At 45.3% G+C, this 27,186-nt stretch overlaps 1 protein-coding gene across 1 annotated transcript in view; it reads left to right on the forward strand.

The window, feature by feature from the left end:
* The window catches only part of LOC108790844 (cytochrome P450 26B1), a 48,890-nt gene extending 21,953 nt beyond the window's left edge, over positions 1-26,937 (forward strand). Inside the window, exons 3-7 of the mRNA XM_018561198.1 lie at positions 1,738-1,962; positions 17,766-18,041; positions 21,869-22,024; positions 24,551-24,832; positions 25,911-26,937. Of these exons, the coding sequence (XP_018416700.1) occupies positions 1,738-1,962; positions 17,766-18,041; positions 21,869-22,024; positions 24,551-24,832; positions 25,911-26,303 (1,332 nt within the window). The 3' untranslated portion in view covers positions 26,304-26,937. The remainder of the gene's footprint in view (positions 1-1,737; positions 1,963-17,765; positions 18,042-21,868; positions 22,025-24,550; positions 24,833-25,910) is intronic.
* Positions 26,938-27,186: the final 249 nt, after the last annotated feature.

Here is a 27,186-nt window from a genome sequence, read left to right on the forward strand (position 1 = left end):
CTTGCTATAATGAATGGTCCGGTGACAACAACCCGGCTGAGCTCTGAGTGGTGTGAGGGGTCAAGTTCCTCCAAAGATTAGATGATCCTCAGGTCCCCCATGTTGTTAAAACCATCACTGGGTGAACCCCGGGCTGGTCTGCGGGCCCATCGGCTGTTCTGTGGACGGCTCTACAGCTCCCCCTTGAGGGCGCCCTGGAACTGTTGTGCGATTGTCCATAGATCTCTGCGGTGAGGGACTCGTTCCCAGCCTGGACGTGAACCCCCTTCAGAACGTACTGGAGGCACCTAAGAGTGTTTTTTTGTCCTTTAAAAAGGCCGCTGTCCCCAAGGGAAAGGGGAGGGGGGGTGGCAGCTCTATGGAAATCATTGAACGTTCAGCATAAAATCATATTTGCGCTTGTTAATCTTATTTACATCTGAGAGTTTTTGGCTTGTACGGGGTCGGGGAGGCCTCACAAATTATACACGGTGAAGCGGCCTGGTATACAATGAGTCCTTGTGCTGCGCACTTTGCTGCCGTGAGGTTTAATGCAGATTCCCAGCAAGAAGTGGCGGCTTGTGTGTTCCTCCGAGAGGCTCGGGGTGGAGGTGACTGTGTGTTGGGTAACACAGCGCACGCCTGTCCTTCCCCTGGCCCTTCTGTCCCCATCCTGGCCCCTAAAGTCTCCTCCATGACTGGCCCACCTTTATGTCTGGTGAAAATAAATAGACCGTGTAACCAGCAATAGTGGTTATGTTGCTTTTTATTCAGGGGTGATTCGGCGGTCATTCGTTGCTTTTAGGTAGGCCCCTATGGGCTCCTAATTTTTTTTTGGGTTCGCCCCTAACATTATTTTGATGTTCCTGTTCTTCAAGGAGAAATCCAGGACTTGGCATATTTATAACACGCCCACAGCTCCTAACTGTCCCTCATGTGAAACCAAATTCTTCAGTCCCCCTTTCCTCAGTTGCCCCTCTTTTTGGATTGATGGAACTCCAGGAATGACCTTTCCCTGATACTTAACCCTAGTCCAGCTTGGCTCCGCTCTTTTTGGGTTGATGGAACTCCAGGAATGACCTTTCCTGGATACTTACATTGGTCCAGCTTGGCTCCATGTAAGCATCCATATCTGATCCCCGTAGGGAAATCCCGATCTGACCGTGATTTCTGTTGTAAAGTTTGCTCCTTGGTGCCCCACAGGAGTCGCCCTTACGTGCACGCTTATAGAATATCAGCAGTTGCCCCTCTTTTTTGGCTCTGATGGAACTCCAGGAATTACCTTTTTATGAATACTTACATTGGTCCAGCTAGGCTCCATGTAAGCATCCATATCTGATCCCCGGAGGGAAATCCCAATCTGACCTTGATGTCCGTTGTAAGGTTTGCTCATTGATGCCCCACCGGAGTCGCCCTTATGGAATATGTGCAGTTGCCCCTCTTTTTGGGCTCTGATGGAACTCCAAGAATGACCTTTTATGGATACATGCATTAAACTGAAGTCCAGGGAATGAAAGGGAATAGGACACTATAGGTAATAAAAAAGAGCAAAAATATACATCATAAAAAAGAAATGATACAGAGCAAGAGAGATGAACAACGGACCATGAATAGCTTGGGCAGTCACATGCTCAGTGGCTACCTAAGCGCAGACCAAGTGCATGCTGGGTAATGGGGTCAGGGCCAACTTCCCTCCAATACTTTGGTGTCTCCCTCTCGGTTTTTCAATGAGTTCTTCTTCTTCTTCTTCTCCGGCAGGGTTCGAATTTCCAGTCTTCTCGGAGAGAGAAATATGGAAGCGTCTTCAAGACTCACTTGCTGGGCCGCCCCCTGATTAGGGTGACAGGGGCTGAAAACGTCCGGAAGATCCTCATGGGGGAACACCACCTGGTCAGCGCCGAGTGGCCCCGCAGCACCCGGATGTTACTGGGGCCCAACAGTCTCACCAACTCCATCGGAGACATCCACCGACACAAGAGGAAGGTAAGGAGTTGTTTTCCTGTTACCAGATTCATACCTGCATTGATATTTAGTTTACCTGAGTCCTGGAAAATCTCTATTTTGAATGATCTTTCCTCACCTTGTATGACAGAAAATGTAGATTTCAAAAATACACATTGAGGCTGGAGGTACCAAGCATGAAACATGTTCCATTGTGCATGGCTATGGAATGGCTCCTCACCCCCATCCTGCCAACCAACATCTAACTCAGTGCAGATTTATACATAGAATGTCTGCTTAGCATTATGTCCATTATAACCCTAACTCTCCTCTCCTGAAATACTCTGAGCTGCTGGAGGACTGATCCTTTCTCTATCTACAGTAACTCTCCTGAAATACTCTGCTGTGCTGGATGACTCTGCTCCTTCCTCTATCCAACACTACTCCCCTGAAATACTCTGCTGTGCTGGAGGACTCTGCTCCTTCCTCTATCCAACACTACTCCCCTGAAATACTCTGCAGTGCTGGAGGACTCTGCTCCTTCCTCTATCCAACACTACTCTCCTGAAATACTCTGCAGTGCTGGAGTACTCTGCTCCTTCCTCTATCCAACACTACTCTCCTGAAATACTCTGCAGTGCTGGAGTACTCTGCTCCTTCTGATATCTAACTCTCCTGAAATACTCTGAGCTGCTGGGGGTCTCTGCTCCTTCCTCTGTCCAGCTCTCCTGAAATACTCTGCTGTGCTGGATGACTCTGCTCCTTCCTCTATCCAACACTCCTCCCCTGAAATACTCTGCTCTGCTGGAGGACTCTGCTCCTTCCTCTATCCAACACTCCTCCCCTGAAATACTCTGCAGTGCTGGAGGACTCTGCTCCTTCCTCTATCCAACACTCCTCCCCTGAAATACTCTGCAGTGCTGGAGGACTCTGCTCCTTCCTCTATCCAACACTACTCCCCTGAAATACTCTGCAGTGCTGGAGGACTCTGCTCCTTCCTCTATCCAACACTACTCCCCTGAAATACTCTGCAGTGCTGGAGGACTCTGCTCCTTCCTCTATCCAACACTACTCCCCTGAAATACTCTGCAGTGCTGGAGGACTCTGCTCCTTCCTCTATCCAACACTACTCTCCTGAAATACTCTGCAGTGCTGGAGTACTCTGCTCCTTCTGATATCTAACTCTCCTGAAATACTCTGAGCTGCTGGGGGTCTCTGCTCCTTCCTCTGTCCAGCTCTCCTGAAATACTCTGCAGTGCTGGAGGACTCTGCTCCTTCCTCTATCCAACACTCCTCCCCTGAAATACTCTGCTCTGCTGGAGGACTCTGCTCCTTCCTCTATCCAACACTCCTCCCCTGAAATACTCTGCAGTGCTGGAGGACTCTGCTCCTTCCTCTATCCAACACTCCTCCCCTGAAATACTCTGCAGTGCTGGAGGACTCTGCTCCTTCCTCTATCCAACACTACTCCCCTGAAATACTCTGCAGTGCTGGAGGACTCTGCTCCTTCCTCTATCCAACACTACTCCCCTGAAATACTCTGCAGTGCTGGAGGACTCTGCTCCTTCCTCTATCCAACACTACTCTCCTGAAATACTCTGCAGTGCTGGAGGACTCTGCTCCTTCCTCTATCCAACACTACTCTCCTGAAATACTCTGCAGTGCTGGAGTACTCTGCTCCTTCTGATATCTAACTCTCCTGAAATACTCTGAGCTGCTGGGGGTCTCTGCTCCTTCCTCTGTCCAGCTCTCCTGAAATACTCTGCTGTGCTGGAGGACTCTGCTCCTTCTGATATCTAACTCTCCTGAAATACTCTGAGCTACTGGGGGGTCTCTGCTCCTTCCTCTCTCCAACTCTCCTGAAATACCCTGAGCTACTGGAGAACTCTGATACTTCCTCTATCCTATATTCCTTTCTTCCTCCTCCTGAAATTCTCTGAGCTGCTGGAGGCCTCTGCTCCTTCCGATATCTAACTCTCCCGAAATACTCTAAGCTGCTGGTATACTCTGCTCCTACTGATATCTAACTGTATTGAAACATTCTGAGTTGCTGGATGCCTTTGATCCTTCTGATATCTAACTTTACTGAAAACCTCTGAGCTCCTGGAGGACTCTGCTCCTTCTGATATCTAACTTTACTGAAAACCTCTGAGCTCCTGGAGGACTCTGCTCCTTCTGATATCTAACTTTACTGAAAACCTCTGAGCTCCTGGAGGACTCTGCTCCTGCTGATATCTAACTTTAATGAAAACCTCTGAGCTCCTGGAGGACTCTGCTCCTGCTGATATCTAACTTTAATGAAAACCTCTGAGCTCCTGGAGGACTCTGCTTCTTCCTCTGACATACTCTCTCTTAAAATACTATGAGCTGCTGGAGAACTCTGATACTTCCCCTATCTAACTTGCCTGAACTAATCTGAGCTGCTGGAGAACTCTGCTCCCTACTGTATCTATCTATGAGACTTTGGTCAAAAATGGTTAAAAGCAGAATTCCCCTTTAAGAGTTTTGCATGACAATAGGGTAGATGAGGAATTTGGGCTTTTGTCTTCTCTTGGCCGGGAAGTGGCGGTCCCAGAATGTGCTGACTCCATGTGATAGGGGCACAGTGTTCCTGGTGTTGTAGCATTGCTGGATAGAGAGATGGAAGGCGTATTGTTTTCACCCCGGCTTCAGCTGGCTGTGCTGCTCTGCCCTGGATACATGGGATACATGGGATACATGGGGTTGTTACATTGTAACAAAGGAAAATACAAACTATTGGGATGTAGAAAAGAAAAGGTCGTCACAGCTGCAGTGAAAACAAGAAGCTTATTGATCTAAAAATCTAGGTTTGATTTTCTCTTCCTTGCAGAGATAGTAACTGCGTTCAGTTTGTGGATCCCATCCCCCTGTTCGTGTAAATGGCTCATTGCCTTTCCCAAAAGCCTACATGAACATGCGGACATCCGGCACTGTCATTCCATTTCTGATTTGCTGCAGACCTGCCGAGAAGTCTGAAGTCTCAATGGATGCTGCGCAAGTTCAATGCGTTTGTCTTTGTCTGGTTTCGGTACACCCAAGTGAACTGAACCCAGGGCTGACTGTGTCCTAGCAACCAATGACGCTGCTGTGCGAGCCTGCTAGGATGCTGGTGGCTGAGCTGCACAGCGCTATTGGTTGCTAGGATGCAGGCAGGCCAGGGTCTTTGGTTGCTAGGATGCTGGTGGCTGAGCTGCACAGCGCTATTGGTTGCTAGGATGCAGGCAGGCCAGGGTCTTTGGTTGCTAGGATGCTGGTGGCTGAGCTGCACAGCGCTATTGGTTGCTAGGATGCAGGCAGGCACACCATAAGAACCAATGATGCTGTGGGGCCACCTGTGTCCTAGGAACCAATGATGCTGTTCAACCAGCACAGCGTATTTGGTGCTAGGATACTAGCATCTGGTTCTCTCAGCATCATTGGTTGCCAGGGCGCAGGCTGGTGCACAGTAACAGCAAGTGACATTGTGGGGCTGCCAGCCTCTTTGCAATCAATGATACTTTGTGGCCCACACAATGTCATTGGTTCATCTTTATTCAATGTAGGGTCGAGGGAACAGTATAGAAATAGCCATTACGTTTTCAGAGGCTCATACAACTACCCCCTTCCTCAGGCTTACTAAGGGAGAACTGTGATGGCCCGGAATTGGATACCGTTCTGTCCAGTGTGTGAGAATGCATAGAGTTCTTCAACAGCTGACTTGGTGGCAACCAGTGATCTCTTTCAAGGTGAACTTCCCCCAATACCTGTAACATCAAAAAAGCCACCCCAAAAAGAAAAACTGTTCTTACCTTACAAATTTAAAAGACATAAAGCCACCAGCATCCTAGCAACCAAAGACCCTGTGTGGCTAGCACAGCATTATTGGTTGCCCCGGGTTCGGTATACTTGGGTGTACTGAAACCAGGCAAAGCGAAACACATTGAACTTCCATGCGGGCCAATGTTGTATCAGGACGAACTCTTCTGACTGCCACTTCTCTTCCATGCTGCCATTTTCTGTAAGGGCATATGGTGATCCGGCTGCTCACTTACCCAAATTGGGCTCCATGATGACGTGCTACCAATTCTGCACATGCGCACCCAATGCTCTAATAGGGGGGTAATGTTACAAGAACTCAGAGTTGCCTCAAGACCTCTGGGATATATGACATTGATATCCCGAACGTCTGGGGGCCATACAGGCTAGGCGAGAGATAAGGAAGTAGGAGCACGGGTACATCAAGACCAAATCCGTTCCTTCCATGCCATCCAATCAGCTGCTGGCGGGGAGTTCCCTGACCCCAGCTTCACGTAAGCAAAGGGGCTGGTGCAGTGACATCATTGACCTTATATGGCTACATGCCTATATTTGGTAATGGACATTTACCCAATATGGTTATGTGGCCATATAAGAGAAAAGACGCCATATATGCCCGGCCCACACCTGATTGGGTGGTGGGCGTCTTGGATGAAAACCTCTGAGCTCCTGGAGGACTCTGCTCCTTCTGATATCTAACTTTACTGAAAACCTCTGAGCTCCTGGAGGACTCTGCTCCTGCTGATATCTAACTTTAATGAAAACCTCTGAGCTCCTGGAGGACTCTGCTCCTGCTGATATCTAACTTTAATGAAAACCTCTGAGCTCCTGGAGGACTCTGCTTCTTCCTCTGACATACTCTCTCTTAAAATACTATGAGCTGCTGGAGAACTCTGATACTTCCCCTATCTAACTTGCCTGAACTAATCTGAGCTGCTGGAGAACTCTGCTCCCTACTGTATCTATCTATGAGACTTTGGTCAAAAATGGTTAAAAGCAGAATTCCCCTTTAAGAGTTTTGCATGACAATAGGGTAGATGAGGAATTTGGGCTTTTGTCTTCTCTTGGCCGGGAAGTGGCGGTCCCAGAATGTGCTGACTCCATGTGATAGGGGCACAGTGTTCCTGGTGTTGTAGCATTGCTGGATAGAGAGATGGAAGGCGTATTGTTTTCACCCCGGCTTCAGCTGGCTGTGCTGCTCTGCCCTGGATACATGGGATACATGGGATACATGGGGTTGTTACATTGTAACAAAGGAAAATACAAACTATTGGGATGTAGAAAAGAAAAGGTCGTCACAGCTGCAGTGAAAACAAGAAGCTTATTGATCTAAAAATCTAGGTTTGATTTTCTCTTCCTTGCAGAGATAGTAACTGCGTTCAGTTTGTGGATCCCATCCCCCTGTTCGTGTAAATGGCTCATTGCCTTTCCCAAAAGCCTACATGAACATGCGGACATCCGGCACTGTCATTCCATTTCTGATTTGCTGCAGACCTGCCGAGAAGTCTGAAGTCTCAATGGATGCTGCGCAAGTTCAATGCGTTTGTCTTTGTCTGGTTTCGGTACACCCAAGTGAACTGAACCCAGGGCTGACTGTGTCCTAGCAACCAATGACGCTGCTGTGCGAGCCTGCTAGGATGCTGGTGGCTGAGCTGCACAGCGCTATTGGTTGCTAGGATGCAGGCAGGCCAGGGTCTTTGGTTGCTAGGATGCTGGTGGCTGAGCTGCACAGCGCTATTGGTTGCTAGGATGCAGGCAGGCCAGGGTCTTTGGTTGCTAGGATGCTGGTGGCTGAGCTGCACAGCGCTATTGGTTGCTAGGATGCAGGCAGGCACACCATAAGAACCAATGATGCTGTGGGGCCACCTGTGTCCTAGGAACCAATGATGCTGTTCAACCAGCACAGCGTATTTGGTGCTAGGATACTAGCATCTGGTTCTCTCAGCATCATTGGTTGCCAGGGCGCAGGCTGGTGCACAGTAACAGCAAGTGACATTGTGGGGCTGCCAGCCTCTTTGCAATCAATGATACTTTGTGGCCCACACAATGTCATTGGTTCATCTTTATTCAATGTAGGGTCGAGGGAACAGTATAGAAATAGCCATTACGTTTTCAGAGGCTCATACAACTACCCCCTTCCTCAGGCTTACTAAGGGAGAACTGTGATGGCCCGGAATTGGATACCGTTCTGTCCAGTGTGTGAGAATGCATAGAGTTCTTCAACAGCTGACTTGGTGGCAACCAGTGATCTCTTTCAAGGTGAACTTCCCCCAATACCTGTAACATCAAAAAAGCCACCCCAAAAAGAAAAACTGTTCTTACCTTACAAATTTAAAAGACATAAAGCCACCAGCATCCTAGCAACCAAAGACCCTGTGTGGCTAGCACAGCATTATTGGTTGCCCCGGGTTCGGTATACTTGGGTGTACTGAAACCAGGCAAAGCGAAACACATTGAACTTCCATGCGGGCCAATGTTGTATCAGGACGAACTCTTCTGACTGCCACTTCTCTTCCATGCTGCCATTTTCTGTAAGGGCATATGGTGATCCGGCTGCTCACTTACCCAAATTGGGCTCCATGATGACGTGCTACCAATTCTGCACATGCGCACCCAATGCTCTAATAGGGGGGTAATGTTACAAGAACTCAGAGTTGCCTCAAGACCTCTGGGATATATGACATTGATATCCCGAACGTCTGGGGGCCATACAGGCTAGGCGAGAGATAAGGAAGTAGGAGCACGGGTACATCAAGACCAAATCCGTTCCTTCCATGCCATCCAATCAGCTGCTGGCGGGGAGTTCCCTGACCCCAGCTTCACGTAAGCAAAGGGGCTGGTGCAGTGACATCATTGACCTTATATGGCTACATGCCTATATTTGGTAATGGACATTTACCCAATATGGTTATGTGGCCATATAAGAGAAAAGACGCCATATATGCCCGGCCCACACCTGATTGGGTGGTGGGCGTCTTGGTTGGAGGAGTTTGGGTTTGGACCAGATTGTATCTTTGACTTTTTTGGGCGTTATGGTTGAAAATGATTGTCAATTCGACCATTAGAAAATGAAATAAACGTTCAAAATCGGCTCTCAAATGAAATTCTAACCACGTATACCCACCTTAAGAGGAGGTCATGTGGAAATGAGGTGACAGGTCCCCTTTATTATGTAAAGAGTACAGTTGCCCTTTAATAGGAAAGCTGATGCTTTTTTTCTTTTTATCTCATCCTTCGTACTTTGCTCCTGGGATATCATCATTGACTCTGACCTTGCCGGCACAGCCACCAGAAAGTCTTCACAGCCACCGTGGAACAAAGGGGTCACCAGAGTTTTCTACTTTATGGCTTGCTTTGTTTTGTGTCTGAGATTTCCCATCCTTTAAACTAACTTTAAAGCCGATGTTTCCTTTCCTGGCTCCACCCTCCCCTTTCACCATCCTTTTCATTTTCATTACATACCTTCTTATAGGTCCAGTGAAATCATCACTGGGTCCCTGTGCTTATTTATGCAATGCAAGCAGGACATGGCTGGTGGGAGGGGATGGCAGGGTGCTGCATATAGCTTCCTGAAAACATCACAGCATCCTGCCTCACTACTCCACTCAAGAGCCCTCAGCGCTGATATAAGCAGTGGGCTGGCTCTTGGGAGGAGTTATGCAAATATCACAATGCCTTTAAGGGTTGGATGTCAGTCTGGAGGAGTGGGCGTTCCTAGGCAGGCTGAAGCAAGCAGTGGGCTGGCTCCTGGGAGGAGTTATGCAAATATCACAATGCCTTGATGGGTGGGGTCAGTCTGGAGAAGTGGGCATTCCTAGGCAGGCTGAAGCAAGCAGAAGGCTGGCTCCTGGGAGGAGTTATGCAAATATCACAATGCCTTGATGGGTGGATGTCAGTCTGGAGGAGTGGGCATTCCCAGGCAGGCTGAAGCAAGCAGTGGGCTGGCTCCTGGGAGGAGTTATCCAAATATCAAAATGCCTTGATGGGTGGAGTCAGTCTGGAGGAGTGGGTGCTCCTAGGCAGGCTGCATTTGTATGCAGACCTACATGTGGTGCAGAGCCTCCGATTGACAGGACTGAAATTCAATGAATGAATGTGGCTCAAATTTCGCCAATCAGTTCGATCGAAGTTGATTTTTCAATCCATTTTGGCGGAAGGAGTTAGATGGAAAATTGTTCAGCTGACCAATGACAGCAGCCAATCAGCTGCAGTGACTGTTCGAGTATTCTGACAGACGGTGGGTGTGGGAAAACAACATGGGCGGCTCATAGGACAGTATTACTTGTGGTCACCGCATGCAGAGACATGACACCGCACTCGTCCACACTTCATTCTCTGCAACGATTGCAATTTGTACCCTTTCTATTGGATGAAATCCCATTGTACCGGGGAAGACACAGCGAGCGTCTCTGGAATTCCCTGGAAGTGTGCTGTGCATTGTGGCACGTGCAGTGTGAACTGCAGTAACCCGGGCGTGTGTGTGTGTCCCCTCCTCTCCTCCTTACCAGTCCTGTCTGCTCCCTTAAAGCGGCGATCCTTCCGTATTCTCCGTTCACTATGAACATCTATTTATAGCGCCTACAAGAGAACCTGTCACCGAGATTACTGCAACACGGTCATTGTTATATGTTACCTGCAAATTCCTTACAAAGAATCCGCTAATCTATAGAAAGATCCCAATGTTCTAAAATAGAATCTTTCACATATGTATTAGCTACAAGTCCTTCCGAGGAATACATTTGTAGCTTCCATACCTCCTCTGCCATACTGAGTGCCCACCACAATGATTTACTCAACTCCCACCATAAAAATTTAATCAACCCCCCCCTCCATACTGTTTTACTGGACCCCCTTTATACTGTTTTACTGGACCCCCTTTATACTGATTTACTAGTCCCCCACCATACTGATTTACTGGACCCCACCATACTGATTTACTGGACACCCATCATACTGATTTACTGGACACCCATCATACTGATTTACTGGACACCCATCATACTGATTTACTGGACACCCATCATACTGATTTACTGGACTCCCATCATACTGATTGACTATACCCCCACCATACTGATTTTCTATACCCCCACCATACTGATTTTCTATACCCCCACCATACTGATTTTCTATACCCCCACCATACTGATTTTCTATACCCCCACCATACTGATTTTCTATACCCCCACCATACTGATTTTCTATACCCCCACCATACTGATTTTCTATACCCCCACCATACTGATTTTCTATACCCCCACCATACTGATTTTCTATACCCCCACCATACTGATTTTCTATACCCCCACCATACTGATTTTCTATACCCCCACCATACTGATTTTCTATACCCCCACCATACTGATTTTCTATACCCCCACCATACTGATTTTCTATACCCCCACCATACTGATTTTCTATACCCCCACCATACTGATTTTCTATACCCCCACCATACTGATTTACTGGACCCCCACCATACTGATTTTCTATACCCCCATCATACTGATTTACTTAACACTCATCATACTGATTTACTGGACCCTCACCATACTGATTTACTGGACCCCCACCATACTGATTTTCTATACCCCCATCATACTGATTTACTTAACACTCATCATACTGATTTACTGGACTCCCATCATACTGATTTACTGGACCCCATCATAATGATTTACTGGACCCCATCATAATGATTTACTGGACCCCCACCATAATGTTTTACTGGGCCCCCACCATAATAATTTCCTGGCCTCTGCCGTACTGATTTGCTGGACCCCACCATAATGGTTTATTTGGACCCTCATCATACTGGTTTACTGGACCCCACCACAATGCTTTACTGGCCCCCATCATAACAATTTTCTGGGCCCCCACCATACTGATTCAATGGATCCCCGCCATACTGATTTACCTGGCCCCCTAAAGTAGATGTAAACCATCACCAGATAATATTCAATTTTCTGAAGCGTGGCATATCATAAATGGTGTTTTCTTTTAAATCAGAACTCTGGGCAGATGAAGGTTCATGTGAGTACAGGCTGCAATGTCTTCATAAATAAACCTGAATAGTATTATTTAGGTAGGTTGCTCTCTCTATGCATCTTAAGGCTTCATTTTCAATTCTGACCAGAGAGTCCCATTAACAAGATGTTCTACAAATTCTGACCACTAAACTGCCTTTGGCTGGTATGGGAGTTCTCGCCTTGAGAAGATCATACAGAGAAGAGTTGACGAGCAGCACAGAACCACTTAGCGCTAAAATGTCTGGCTGAAGGTGATTAGGCAAACCTGAAAATAGACCGGCTTCGTAGAACTGGTTTGTCAGATTAAGCCTCCCTGTCTCCTTCGCACCGCGGCAATTGAACTGGGATATGTCAGAGGTTCCTTTATAAATCACTTGGCTAAAAGTGAGGGGAGGTCACACCCAAATGCTGGAGGGAGACCGGTACAAGCAGACCGGCTTTCCTGGGAGAAGTGTGTGCATGACAAAATGTGATTTCTGCAAACCCCCCCAACCCCAATACACACTCATCCATAATTATATTATAGTCATGTCCAGTGGTCGGTCATGTTGGGGGTGTACTGTTCTATGTATAGAGTGTAATAGAATTGTATTATGATCATGTCCGGTGGTCGGTCATGTTGAGGGGTGTAGTGTTCTATGTATAGAGAGTAATAGAATTGTATTATGATCATGTCCGGTGGTCGGTCATGTTGAGGGGTGTAGTGTTCTATGTATAGAGAGTAATAGAATTGTATTATGATCATGTCCGGTGGTCGGTCATGTTGAGGGGTGTAGTGTTCTATGTATAGAGAGTAATAGAATTGTATTATGATCATGTCCGGTGGTCGGTCATGTTGAGGGGTGTAGTGTTCTATGTATAGAGAGTAATAGAATTGTATTATGATCATGTCCGGTGGTCGGTCATGTTGAGGGGTGTAGTGTTCTATGTATAGAGAGTAATAGAATTGTATTATGATCATGTCCGGTGGTCGGTCATGTTGAGGGGTGTAGTGTTCTATGTATAGAGAGTAATAGAATTGTATTATGATCATGTCCGGTGGTCGGTCATGTTGAGGGGTGTAGTGTTCTATGTATAGAGAGTAATAGAATTGTATTATGATCATGTCCGGTGGTCGGTCATGTTGAGGGGTGTAGTGTTCTATGTATAGAGAGTAATAGAATTGTATTATGATCATGTCCGGTGGTCGGTCATGTTGAGGGGTGTAGTGTTCTATGTATAGAGAGTAATAGAATTGTATTATGATCATGTCCGGTGGTCGGTCATGTTGAGGGGTGTAGTGTTCTATGTATAGAGAGTAATAGAATTGTATTATGATCATGTCCGGTGGTCGGTCATGTTGAGGGGTGTAGTGTTCTATGTATAGAGAGTAATAGAATTGTATTATGATCATGTCCGGTGGTCGGTCATGTTGAGGGGTGTAGTGTTCTATGTATAGAGAGTAATAGAATTGTATTATGATCATGTCCAGTGGTCGGCCATGTTGGGGGGTGTAGTGTTCTATGTATAGAGTTGGCTGTAGTCACAAATCTGATTGATTGCTCTCAGTTTCTGCACTTTGCACCGTCCCATTGCTGAATGTGTCCACATCAAATCTAAGTTTGCATGCACAACAGCAGCGTCTGGGAAAATTGTTTTCAGATGTTGGCAGCTCTCTGCTATTATTACATAATTCTCATATTAGGGTCTGGCTCCCGAAAAGGAGAATTTGTCTATCAGTAAAAAAACAAAAAATCAGTCTTTGGTCAGCTCAGTTTAGTTTTCAGCTGTTTAAGGTTTACAGCAATTTCGCACACTTTAAGCCGGCCATATTATCCCAGTCCTTGCTGACGTTACTAAACACCGCTTTCATCTCTTACTGTATTAAATGGATTTAGAGAGTTTGAAAACAAATCAGCAAAACTGTTTGTTTAAAAAAATCTCAGTTTCAGACAAAAATGGAACCCGGGGAAAAACAGGGCCAAGAGAATAAGAAAGGAAACATTCCGCCAAGGGGTGAGGGGGGAGACATTCTTGCCGTGAAGCTCGTCATGTGGCCGGTCCCAAGGCTGCATGGTCACTCTCCATGAATCTTGAAAATTATGCTCAGATGGAGCTCGCCAATCAGTGGATCGGCTTCAGCAGTCTCCTTCTGCCAGCTGAACAAGTTCCTCAGGCAGAGGCCACATGACTTGTGCCTAGGCATTGATCACATGACCACACAGAGTTACCCAATTTATAGCAAATGGGAGGAACTTTCTTTGACTTTTCCTGATTTAGTAAGGGAAAAGTTTGACTTTTTAGGGTCGGTCCATATTTGTAACCCTTAACCAGTCCCATGTCTCCTACTGCCAGCTGAACAGGTTCCTCAGACAGAGACCACATGACTTTTGCCTTGGCAACAGTCACATGACTACACAGAGTTACCCAATTTAGAGCAAATGGGAAGAACTCTCTTTGACTTTTCCTGATTTATTAAGGGAAAAGTTTAACTTTTTAGGGTCAGTCCCTTTTCTTTAACCCTTTACTCGTCCCATATCCATCTCCTCGGATAGGCTACTTTACTGTTTGTGTGCCTACAATGGGAAGAACAGTTTGTTCACCCTTGGTGATGGATACATTTCATACATTTATTCATCCTGTGCTTGGAATTAACCTTGCCACAGCCAATTATCCTTGTATTTTTGTTATATGTATAGAAAATTCCAGGTATGTAGTGCAAATGCCATTGTATAAATATGACGGGGAGGTAAAGCATTGAGAAAGTAAATGATTTGTCCCTTGAGTATGACATATCCTTCGGGGTTAGAGAATTCCATATTCTAACTCAACGAACTTCCACTAATGTGATGGCTCTAGGCCACCAAAAGTTCTTTAAGTGCGGCAAATCTTTTGACCGTCTTCTGGTGCCAAAATACAACTTTTTAAATATGTCCTCAGTATACCACTCATGTTTAGGAGTAGCAGGGTATGGTACCGTATCAGCCATCGATAAGTGCAGAAAGTTTGGAGTGTAAGGGATACCTTTTATTGGCTGAATTAATAAGTTATTATAGATGCAAGCGTTCCAGAATCCTTCATCCAGGGTTATACATTTGTATTTGAGATGTAAGAATTCCAACGATGGGATCTAAGCAATCCCAATGTTTGCACATTTAATGACTAAAGTTAGCCAAATAAAGGTATCCCTTAAACTCCAATTATATGTAGAGAATGGATTGGGCGTCTCCTTCAGCCTTTCTCAACCATGGCATCCTGGGGTGGCTTTTAACTTCTTCAGGGGTGCCTCAGAATTTTTTACACAGCATCATGTCTTTCCATGGTGCAAGCAAGATTCTGATGTGATGTGTGCTTCTCATATGATGGGTGCTCCTGATTTGATGGGTGCTCCTGATGTGGTGGGTGCTCCTGATGTGATGGGTGCTCCTGATGTGATGGGTGCTCCTAATGTGATGGGTGCTCCTTATGTGATGGTTGCTTCTGATGTGATGGAAGCTCCTGATGTGATGGTTGCTTCTGATGTGATGGGTGCTCCTGATGTGAAGGGTGAATTCTTAATGTGAGTGGGGGGATTCTGATATAAAAGGATGGAGCTCCTGATGTAAAGGGGCACTCTGATGCGAAAGGGGACTGTAATGTGAAGGGGGGGTTGTGATGTGATAGGAAGGGGCTATGATGTGAAGGGGGCTCATAGTGTGAGTGGAGGACACTGTCATGTGAAGGGGACTCCTAATATAAATGGGGGCTCCTGATAAAATGGGTGACTCTAATGTGAAAGGGAAGATTCAGATGTGATGAGAACTCTGATTTGAAGGGGGAACCTATCTGAGATAAAGGTCTGGTATGGATTTAGGAGGAACCACATACATTTTTTACATTTAAATTTTTTAGAATGGGGTGCCTTGAGATTTTGCATACTTTTAAAGGGTGCCATGACTTAAAACAGGTTAGGAAACCCTGGTCTGCTTCCTACTGGACATGGCAGATCCCACAGCTTCGTACTCATAGCCTGTATCCAAACCGGCCACAAATAATCTGGAAGCAGCGTCTCAAAAAAACAAAAACGTGTTGGCAGGCAGACGTAAATGACATTAGAAGTGCGAACGCTCAAGGCTGCAATTCACAAAGCAAGCACTAGAGGGTGCACTGCTTGTATTTTACAAGTCCGCTGCTCTTCAATGGCTTCAGTTTCTTTTGCCAGCTGCACGGTTTAAAGGGTTGATTTTAAGTGGCTGTGCTGTTCCTGCAATGGTTGTGCTGTGTCTGGCAAGGTGTTACTATAAAAATAATACACGTGGTAAGAAAACATTAAAAGGCAAATCTGAATTTTAACCCTATTTTTTCATGGTAATCCTCCTCAATCACTTGCCAAAAATCACTCTACAGCAGGATCCTGGTCGTTTTGCCGTTTAGCTCATACGAGGAACCACGGCATCCTTTCTTACAAGCATAGCACAGGGATAGGCAACCTTTGCACTTCAGCTGTGGTGAAACTACAAATCCTTTTATGCCTTTGCCTTTAGAAGTCATGCCTGTGGCTGTGAGAGTCTTGCAATTCCTCATAGGATCTGTAGTTCCACCACATCTGGCGTGCCAAGGTTGCCTTAGCCTAGGGGTAGACAAACTCCAGCCCTCCAGCTATGTTGAACCTACACATCCAGTCATGCCTGTGGCTGTGAGAGTCTTGCAATGCCTCATGGAACCTGTAGTTCCACCACATCTGGAGTGCCGAGGTTGCCTTAGCCCAGGGGTAGACAAACTCCTTCCGTCCAGCTGTGGTGAACCTGCAAATCACATTATGGCTTTGCCTCCGGGAGTCATGCCTGTGGCGTTCAGAGTCATGCAATGCCTCATGAGACCTGTAGTTCCACCACAGCTGGAGTGCCGAGTTTGCCTACGCTTGCCAAAGGGCATTAAGTCCAGTAACTATTAAATCATGTGCACAGTGACAGTAGAGAGAAAAGCTGTTTTATATCAGAAAAGCAAAAGCAGGGGAGGGGAGGGAGGGAGAGTGGCTAAATGACTTACAGAGCAAGGAGAAGAAAGGGTTGAGTGAATAAAAAAATGAAGGCATAATGAGACTCCGAAATCTTTATGGGAAACCTAAGGAAAACAATTGTAATGGTGAAAACTGGAATGTATTTATGGTGCATTTGTCACTATAAATATGTTGGCCAACAGCTTGGAAAATCACCCTGGGCAGCCAACAAAGACGTTCAGGAGCTCAGAAACGCCATGATTGTTGTAAGTGATGCTCAGAATTGAGAGTTAGTTATTGTGAAGGGGCCGTTCATGGTCATCCTTACCCAAAAATACAATGAGTGCCTATCATCGCTTCCAAGTTGTGTTCTACGTTTATATATCCAAAACGTTTTGGATAGCGTAAGGAAAAGAAAAGGTTTTGGCTAAAGATACACATTAAAAACTGCACCCAAGCAAGGTGGCCAACCGTAGTAAGGTTCAGTTGGCTCCCCTATAATGAGAAGCGGTTGGAAGGAACAGTTTTATTATCTGGCCAAACAAATGAAAGCTTGCATTTTTCAGTCTATCGAGCTAGCCAATGGATGGCAGGACTTTGATGCCAAATGTTCTACGAACAAAACCCAACAAACAAGAGGATGGTGAACGCGTCTCCTAAGCCAGGAAAGTCTTACATGTATAGACGACTGCTGACTATGGGGGAAATTTTCCCATTCACACATTGCTTGTGTTTCTTGCTCAGACTGACAAATTTCCTCCCTCATTTTGGGATTCTGCTCTCCGATCCCTCATGTTTTAAGGAGCTGAACTTTATTTTGGCTCACCAAGGAGTGCGCTTACATTACATTACACACAAGGCCCACACTTGCCAAACAGCACTGTAGCCCGGCTGGGCCAGAACCTGGCTTGGCTCGTTTTCCTGCTGTAGGCGTAGCTTCCCCTTGCTGTTGATTTTATAGTGTCCTCTTCTGCCATGAATAAGTCTGAATGAGTGTTGAGCTTGACGAATATGTTGTGTTTGTTCTTGTCTGCCTCTCCTAGGTGTTCTCGAAAATCTTCAGCCATGAAGCGTTGGAGACCTACCTCCCGAAAATCCAGCTGGTCATCCAAGACACATTAAGGATGTGGAGCAGCAGCCCCGATCCTATCAACGTCTACTTTGAGGCTCAGAAGCTGACCTTCCGCATGGCCATCAGGGTTCTGCTGGGCTTCAGGCTGTCTGACGAGGAACTGAACCTATTGTTTCGGGTGTTTCAACAGTTTGTCGAAAATGTCTTCTCGCTGCCAGTGGATATCCCTTTCAGTGGTTATAGAAGGGTATGTAGCCATAAATATTTTGCAGTCTTTCAAAGTAACAAATGAGTTTTAAAAATGAATTGAAAGGTTTTGTATAAGGGATTAGTTCACACAAAAATTGATATTTCAGATTTTAGATGCTGATGACAACTAACTAGGAGTTCCCAGCTCTGTACACCTGCTGTGCCCATTCTGGAAGGGTTCCCACCATCCCTGTGCTGAGTTCCCAGCTCTGTACATCTGCCCTGCCAATTATAAGGGGCTCCCACCATGCCTGTGCTGAGTTCCCAGCTCTGTAAACCTGTTGTGCCCATTATGAGGGGTTTCCACAACCCTTGGGTTGAGTTTTCAGCCCTGAACACCTTCTGTGCCCATTACAAGGATCTCCCACCATCCCTGTGCTGAGTTCCCGGGTCTGTACACCTGCTGTGCCCATTATGAGGAGCTCCCGCCATCCCTGTGCTGAGTTCCCGTGCCTCTACACCTGCTGTGCCCATTATGTGGAGCTCCCACCACCCCTATGCTGAGTTCCCGGGTTTGTACACCAGCTGTGCCCATTATGAGGAGCTCCCGCCATCCCTGTGCTGAGTTCCCGGGCCTCTACACCTGCTGTGCCTATTATGAGGGGCTCCCACCATCCCTGCTGGACTTTTATTAGTTTAACATTATGGATAATGTAACAGGAACATTTGAAACACAAAGGTGGGTGGGAACACCCAAAACTCAAACCCATTGGCATATATTCCAGGACTAAAACAGTATTCTGGTTCATTTTCTAGAGGAATCAATAAGGTCTAAACCTGCTTTGCAAAAGCTGTGCTGGGATAAATAGTTTATTATGGTTCTGTGACCACAAGAAAAGTCTAACAATACAACAGTTCTCTTACAATATTCACCTTCCAGTGTCTGGGAGTACCTGTATTTAAAACCATAAAGGTCTGCTTTATGTGCAGGGAACCCCCAACCTCAGATGCACACTTCTGGAAATCCTTTTGTATTATTCCAACTCTGAGATCCAGCATGTTTGTTTGCAATCTCAGGAGTCAATAGTGTCCAGTAGGGATAGCGGGGGACTACAACAGCTGGAGTGAAGCTAAAGAAGTGTGCACAGTAAGTGAATGGTTGCCTCATGTTGTGTTAGGATACACTGTTATTATGTTAGACTTTTTGCCAGCAGAGATTAAGTTTAAGGGTTATCTGTTGTATAGGACCTTTCAGCCAGCAAATCTCAGTTCCACTGGTTTCTGAACCAGTCCAGTACTCAAGCAGCTCTTGTGTCTTCCTGAAAATCCAGATCGGTTGGGATAGCTTTCCCCAGCCAGTTGTTTTCTGTAGTATAGTCCTGTTGCGGTTGGATCTTTTGACCAACCACAAGTCTTGGCGGCTCAGGGATATACTGTCCATATATTTTCATTTGATAAGTGTGAATCAGTCATTCCCTCTCACACATTTAAGAGTCTCTTTTTTGAAAGTAGTCACCCCCTCCTAGAACGCCAAAGGATGTGAACTGTTTAAATCTTACCAACTTCCTAAACTTGTAAGTTGGCCCCCTGACAAGGTGGATTGGAGGCAATTGCTCTCCCTGCCCTTATATTAGTTCCCTAATTGGTTACCATGCACATAAAAAAATTAAAAGAAAAAAAAAAACAACCATGGTTGTCTCTGAGCGGCATCAGCGGTGATTCATCCCGTAATGATTTACGGCGTTCTGATGTGTCAGTTTTGCTTATAAATATTTTGGGATAACGAGGTTTACAGGCTAAGCTGCTCATATAAAAAAAAAAGGCATGAACGAGAACAGGAGCAAGTCATGAGAAAGACTGCATTCCGGGCAGATGACTAATGGATGAAACCAATTAATTTTTTAATTCAGGATTAAGCCAAATGCTGCTTAAGTCATAGAACGTAGAAACCTTTTTTTGTTCTCGAGTTACCTCTGAAATACCTGCTGCTTTAATAGCTTTTAGGGCAGCGTGAGACGTGAAGAACCTCGTAAAAGGAACTTACTGGCGTTCACTTAGACAAGTGTTATAACAGCCTGTTTCTTTTTCTTTCTTTTCTTTTTTGGGTGGGGGGTGGAGTGATATGGTTAAAGGGTTACTCTATCCAAAAGTAGTATATCAGTTATCTGCGGACAGTGGTGGCCTGTATCTGCCACTGTCCATAATTTCTGGCTCTATTCTCATCCATTGTATATTTTTGGGTTTTCTCACCTTTGGAAGGTACTTGCTCCTCTTATGCTGTTTTTCAGCATATAAAATAAACTAAAACTCAATGGAAAGTCTGTACTGAGAGATACTTTGAGGTTACAGCATCAGAAATGGGTGATCAGCATTACTCCAGTAATGAGATTGTTACCATATACAATGGTGATGTGCTACTCTACGATATGCAGAATTACTTGTGTAATGGGGATGTGCTATTCTATGATCTACAGAATTACTCCTCTATTGGGATTGTTACCATATACAATGGTAATGTGCTATTCTATGATATACAGAATTACTCTTACTCTAACTGTGGTAAATCCCTTAGCTTCCTCATGTCTAATGCAGATGATTGGACCTGCATTAGATGTGATGATGTCAGCGGGCTTAGACCACTAGAGCCCAGAGGAGAGGCTGCAGGGACTGGTCTAGCGTGATCAAGGATGAGGAGAGTATAACTTCTTTAATCCAGTGCCTGGACCAAAACCGGTTGATAACCCTTGCAGTGCGGAGGTAGCCCCACTGTAAGGGTTAAAGGAGAACTATGAGTTTAAGTCTTTTCCCCATAGTTCTCCTTAGGGTAACGGGAGGACACAAACTAGCGTCCTCCCGTCACCCTAGGCTCAGTATACCGATGTAGCTCGCGGTATACTGAGACGCCGCAGCTGAAGCAGGTCCCGACAATTGTGCCGGGATCCGTCCAGCTGCGTGACTGACAGCTGGCTCTGCCTATCGAGAGGCAGAGCCAGCTGTACCCACCCCCCCCCCTGTCCGTTCCGCCAGTTAGCGCTGGCGGATCGGGGAGGGGGGAATCCAGCCCCTCCCCTGTCACGGCAAAGAGCCGTGACGGGATCGAGAGGTGAGCGAACGCCGGTATGTTTTCGCTCACCTCCCGATCTACCGAGCCGACCTATGACAGTCTCATTGTCACAGGTCGGCTAGACCTATGAGGTGAGTGAAAAGCACTCACCTCATAGTTCTCCTTTAACTTTATTTCCTGGAGTTCTTTTTTTAAATGCTGGAAATTATTGATTTACTTGAATTGAAGCAAGCAAGTTGTCCAGTCTGCAGAAAATCATCCAATACATAAACCATGTGCTTGTGTCCCTGAATTGTGTGATATTCAGCAGGTCAGAAAGATAAGCATTTAGGTGAATTAAAAATGAGGAAATCAGCAGTTCTGATTTGATCAGAAGTGTTTGTGATCATTTAGAGATTTTCCAACATGTTCAAAAATCCCGGAGCCAACCTTCATCTTCCTAGGGTCATTGTGTTAGTCATGCAAGAAGTGGTGACAGATCCTGGGGCGGATGAATGTCTCCCACCCTTTGTTGTCAGGGACATGTCATCGATCTTAGGAGAGCCATAATTATGAAGAACTGTGATGTAACTGACACAGAAACAGATTCAGCCACTCCTCAGTAAAGCCAAACATTGACAGGACATGGCCTATGATGCTTCTAACTGCTACAGATCATCAGGTGATAAAGGTAGAAGTTGTAGACATACCCTCCGACCACAGTAGAATGTATTCACTATGTTCTGTGTGACATCCCAAAACCTGTCACCTTTCAGTTCGCTATTTAAAGTGGAAAATCTGTAGAGTGACGTCTTGTTTGTTCTCTTCATCTCTTCATCCAGGGTATCCAAGCACGCGAGACGCTGCTGAAGGGTTTGGAGAAAGCAATCCAGGAGAAGCTGCAGAACACCCAGGGGAAGGACTACACGGATGCCTTAGATGTCCTTATTGAGAGTGGCAAGGAGCACGGCAATGAGCTGACCATGCAGGAGCTGAAGGTGATTGTCCTTCTGTGGAACGCCACCCCTACAGAGGCCCAACAAAAAATTTTGGGGTCTTGATACTAAGTTTGTGAAAATTGCATTTAAGTGAACATGTGGCATGGAAAAGCATAGCCTCACTTTAGGCCAGTTATTTATTGGTCATCATTTAAGTGAACATGTTGCCAGTTATTTATTGGTCATTATTTGTCTATATTGTTGGCAGATGTCACTTAGCAGTGACCTTACTTTCAATTACTAAGGGACATCTGCCAACAATTTAGACAAATAATGACCAATAAATAACTGGCAACATGTTCACTTAAATGCAATGTTCACAAACTGAGTAAGACCCCAAAATCCCGGTTAAAAGGGAATTATAAGTTATATTAATTTGTGATTTCCTCTGATCCTTACACTTCCATACTTAGGTCATTTAATTCATATACAACATGGTGTATGTCTTCTGGTGGCCATCTATATTTCAGGGAATGAAGTTAACCATAAATATTCATTAGGTGATTTAGGATGACCACATTGACATAGCTAAAAAACAAACTGTAAAGAGACTATAGTTCCTCTTTAAAATGCAGAATGCCCTGGGAGGTAATATAAGGGAAGTGGTCCCTGGTAGCTGTGAAGCAGTCTTCTTGAATGTGTATCAGTATCTAGTTAGATAGAAAAATAAAGAACATCAGTGGACTCAAGGGCTCATTAGCCTTGGAAGGGCTGTGTTGTGATGATTGGATTATGGTGGTTTAAATTGAACGTTGGCTTTGCCCATGCAGGAGAAAGCCACAGGTTCATTTTCAGTATATATATATATATATATATTTATTTATTTTATTACAGACATTTATATAGCACCAACAATTGACGCAGTACCTTACATAGTGCACATTCTCATCAGTCCCTGCCCTAAAGGAGCTTACAGTGTAAGGTCCCTATCACACATACATACAAGGGCCAACTTACCAGCATGTCCTTGAAGTGTGGGATAAAACCAAAGTACACAGAAGGAACCCATGCAAGTACTGTCCTGGTTGGGATACACATATTAGGGCCAATTTTAGATGGGAGTCAATTAACCCAATAGCATGTCTTTGGAGTGTATAAGGAAACAGGAGTACAAAGATAGACCCCATGCAAGTCTGTCCTGGTTGGGCTACACATAATAGAGCCAATTTGTGACGGGAGCCAATTAACCCAACAGGAAGTCTCTGGGGTGTGGGTGGAAACCAGAGTACACTGAAGGAACTCATGCAAGTAGTGTCCTGGTTGGGATACACATAAAGAGCAAATTGTAGATAGGAGCCAATTAACCCACCAGCATGTCTTTGGAGTGTGGGAGGAAACTCACGAAATCACAGGGAGACTTTATACAGATCGTGTCCTGGCCAAGATTTGAAAAGAGGACCCCAGTGCCACAAGCCACTGTACTCTCCGTCCTCTGGCTCCTCATTGCTCCATTTAAAAGGAATGTCCTATTTAAGCTACGAGTCGTTGAGCTTGTAGATCACACAGGGCTATGGTGTTGACTGGCTGACTGATATTACATAGAGTGAGCCACATGTTGCTCCACATCCAAATATTCCCTCCATCTCCAACCACTGAATGGAGCACCAGTGGAGTGAACGCAAGCTATGTGCTGCTATGGGGGTTTAGAGCAAACCTGTTCCCTTGCACTGAATGCGCAAAGAATAGATTTGCTTTAAAACACTTACTAACTTCTTGACTCCATTGATGACATTTCCCTGCCTGTTGCACTTTGCAGAAAAGCTGCTATGGAACACACAGGCAGCACATCATTCAGGCCCATTGAAAAATGAGACGTACAATTCCAAATGATCCAATCACTGGCGGCTTGAATGCTACATTTAGCCCCATAGATTATTGATGTCATCCTCATCTTTCGCTCCCTCGCTGGGCACAGAAAAGGCTGCCAGTGTACGTATCGTGCATGTACTTGCCTAGCAGCGAGCAGTTTGTCTAATCAAGAGATTAGCTCGTTCACAGCGCTGGATGCAGGTCTGATTACATCATATGGTAGTAATGGCAGCTGAATTAGTGACATGTTGGGGAAGCTTGCCCAGTGCACTTGGCATCATCCCAGACAGTTCTCCATGCCAAGTACCAAGGCTGCCTGTAGAGTCCCTGCTCCCGATCTGACGGGGAATGTTCTTGTGATGTGCAACATGATGGCCTTTGTTGGGTTTTTTTTTCTTTTTCGGATGCACATTCCAGGGCTGTCATCTTCATCCTATATAATAGTTACTAAACTAATAAAATAATGAGTTACTAAACTAATAAAAAAAAAAACCTGGGCTGGATGATGAGACTGCATAGTATTAAGTTGTGTAGCAAGGATGAGGATTGCATGAACAAGCCAACAACACCGCCTCCCTTATTTCTTTCTTGACAGTTTTCCTTTTAAAATAAATACTTTACAAAGTAGTATATTCACATTTTCTGTATTTGAAACCAGCGCTGTGCAAGTTAAAATTCCCCTTTTAAAAAGTTGACTTTTGTTTTGCTCCTTTACAGGATGCTACTCTGGAGCTGATCTTCGCTGCCTATGCCACCACCGCCAGTGCCAGCACATCGCTTATCATGCAGCTGCTGAAGCACCCTGCTGTTTTAGAGAAACTGAAGGAAGAACTCCGAAGCAACGGGATCCTGCACAACGGCTGTGTCTGTGAGGGGGCACTACGTGTGGACACCGTTACCACCCTGCCTTACCTGGACTGCGTCATTAAAGAGCTGCTGCGGCTTTATAGCCCTATCTCTGGGGGCTACCGGACCGTTCTGCAGACCTTTGATCTGGATGTGAGTACCCATGCATATCCAGCTTTCTGGGTTTGCATTAAGCTGGGTGCTTTAATTTTATAACTGTCAAGGAGACTTGTGGTTTTATCTGGGGAGGGACAGATCTATACAAGCTTGTTCCACCGCCGGTCCAAAGGGTAATGACTTTAAGATGACGTCAACCTTAAAGTATATGATGCACCTACCCTATAAATTAGGAAAATTGATAGTGTGTGGGCAGGAGACCTACACTTTGGAATATTTATATAGTAGGGAAAAAGACATGTCCACCAAGTTCCTCCAAAAGACAAAAAAAAACTGCATCTTCAGTCATTTAGAACCTGATAAATAGGGATCAGCTCAGGTTTGGATCAAATCCAAGCTCATCCAAACCTGAAAGGAAGCTGTCAATGCTGACCCAATCACCTGCGGCTGAGGCATTCCCTGCCATAAACAAAGGGGCAAGGTGCTTGTCACATCATTGAACTTATATGGCCACATGGCTATACTAGGTCAATATCATTGACTAAATATGGCCATGTGCCCATATAAGCCTAGTGATGTCACCAGCACCCTGCCTCTTACTTTACATGCAGCTGCAGGGTAGGAAATGCCCCTGCCGTAACTGATTGGGCTGGCACTGACAGCTTCCTCTATGGTTTGGATGAGCTCTGGCTCGGTTCGAACCCAAGTTCATCCCTAGTCATAACCCACAGTTGATCTGAAAACTCTTCATACACTATTGGCTGTCCTCTGAGCCCTAGATAACCTTTGTGTAATTACGGCTTCCCATGTGTATGATGTGTGACACATCTGTAACATTGCCCGTTTTCAAGCACCCAAATGCCAAAGTACCACTGCAAGCCTAAATTCAGGTGTCTGGAAGTATGGTAGGTCAGTATAAAGACAGGAGATAGGTATGTACACAAACCAAACTGATTGAATGGATCTCATGACTTTGAAAAAAATACTGACCACAGCGATTTTTGTATATTTGTCTAAAGCAGCTTTGCCAAAATAGATTTTTAAAGTACCATAGAGCTTTTAATTTTAGTAAGTGGATTTTGACTAACAGAAATATTATCTCTTACTTCCATAGGGATTGCAGATCCCCAAAGGATGGAGTGTCTTATACAGCATCCGGGACACTCATGACACGGCTCCTGTCTTCAAGGATGTTGATGTCTTTGACCCAGACCGCTTTGGGCAAGACCGTACAGAAGACAAAGATGGCAGGTTCCATTATTTGCCGTTTGGCGGTGGAGTGCGGAACTGTTTGGGCAAACAGCTGGCCAAGCTTTTCTTGAAGACCTTGGCCATTGAGCTGGCCAGCATGAGCAGGTTTGAGCTGGCCACCAGAACTTTCCCAAAAGTCATGCCAGTGCCGGTGGTCCATCCAGCTGATGAACTAAAGGTCAGGTTTTATGGACTAGATTCGAACCAAAATGAAATTGTGACGGAAACAGAAGCCATGCTTAGTGCAACAGTGTAGCCATCGAGGCCTTCAATATCCTTCCCTAAAAAGAAACAAACAAACTGGGAAACAAGCACACAGTCAAAAATCAAAGCTAGATAGTAACAAGAAAGAAAAATATATCCACGAACAATACTAACTTATGTATACCGAGCCTTTTCAAACCGTGACTATATCTCTGTGGAATGTTTAACTTAAATATATTAACATATATACAAAAAAAAGCTGATCCAGGTCCTATCTTCATGAATCCTGCTGCAGAAAAGGGAACCTGGAGATCACTGTCTGGGCAAGGACTTCACTTATGGACTTTTTGGAGAGCTAGTGGATCTCCTTGTTGAGGGATTCTTGGGTGGTCTCCCAATGTTTACAAGACCTACCCCTGTTGTTGCATTCTTGTCTGTACTCCAGAAGTTGTTTCAGTGTTACACATATCAGTGATACCGGGGTTCTTACTCCTGTTTATATACCTGCCTTATTTTGTTTTCTTTGAGGTGAAAAAAAAGAGCTTTCCAAGAAAAGCTTACAATGACGGGTCATTATACTGAGTGTTCTTTCGCATGTTAACAATCACAGGGTTTACATTATAATCATAGAAGAAAGTCAACATCTACATTGGATGACCCAACTAAAGCACTGGAAGCAGTGATTGAGGTTTGAGGTGAAACTAAAGGTGGACACCACTTATAGATACTCCTATCTTATTGATATACCTTTAAAATGGTTGGGCTGGTCATTGGCCAAACTACTCTCAGCTAGAGATCAAAGCTATCTATGACTGTGGTAATAACTCCAGGACTACAAAACCAGCAAATAACACCATTGCAAAGGTCTTCTCCTAAAGGGTTGATGTCATTTTCTGTAGTGGCAATTTATAGTCGTTTGGATGTTCTCGCCATGG

This window comes from Nanorana parkeri, unplaced genomic scaffold (assembly GCF_000935625.1).
Source record: "Nanorana parkeri isolate BGI_ZX_2015 unplaced genomic scaffold, ASM93562v1 scaffold507, whole genome shotgun sequence".
In the NCBI taxonomy this organism is placed as follows: domain Eukaryota; kingdom Metazoa; phylum Chordata; class Amphibia; order Anura; family Dicroglossidae; genus Nanorana; species Nanorana parkeri.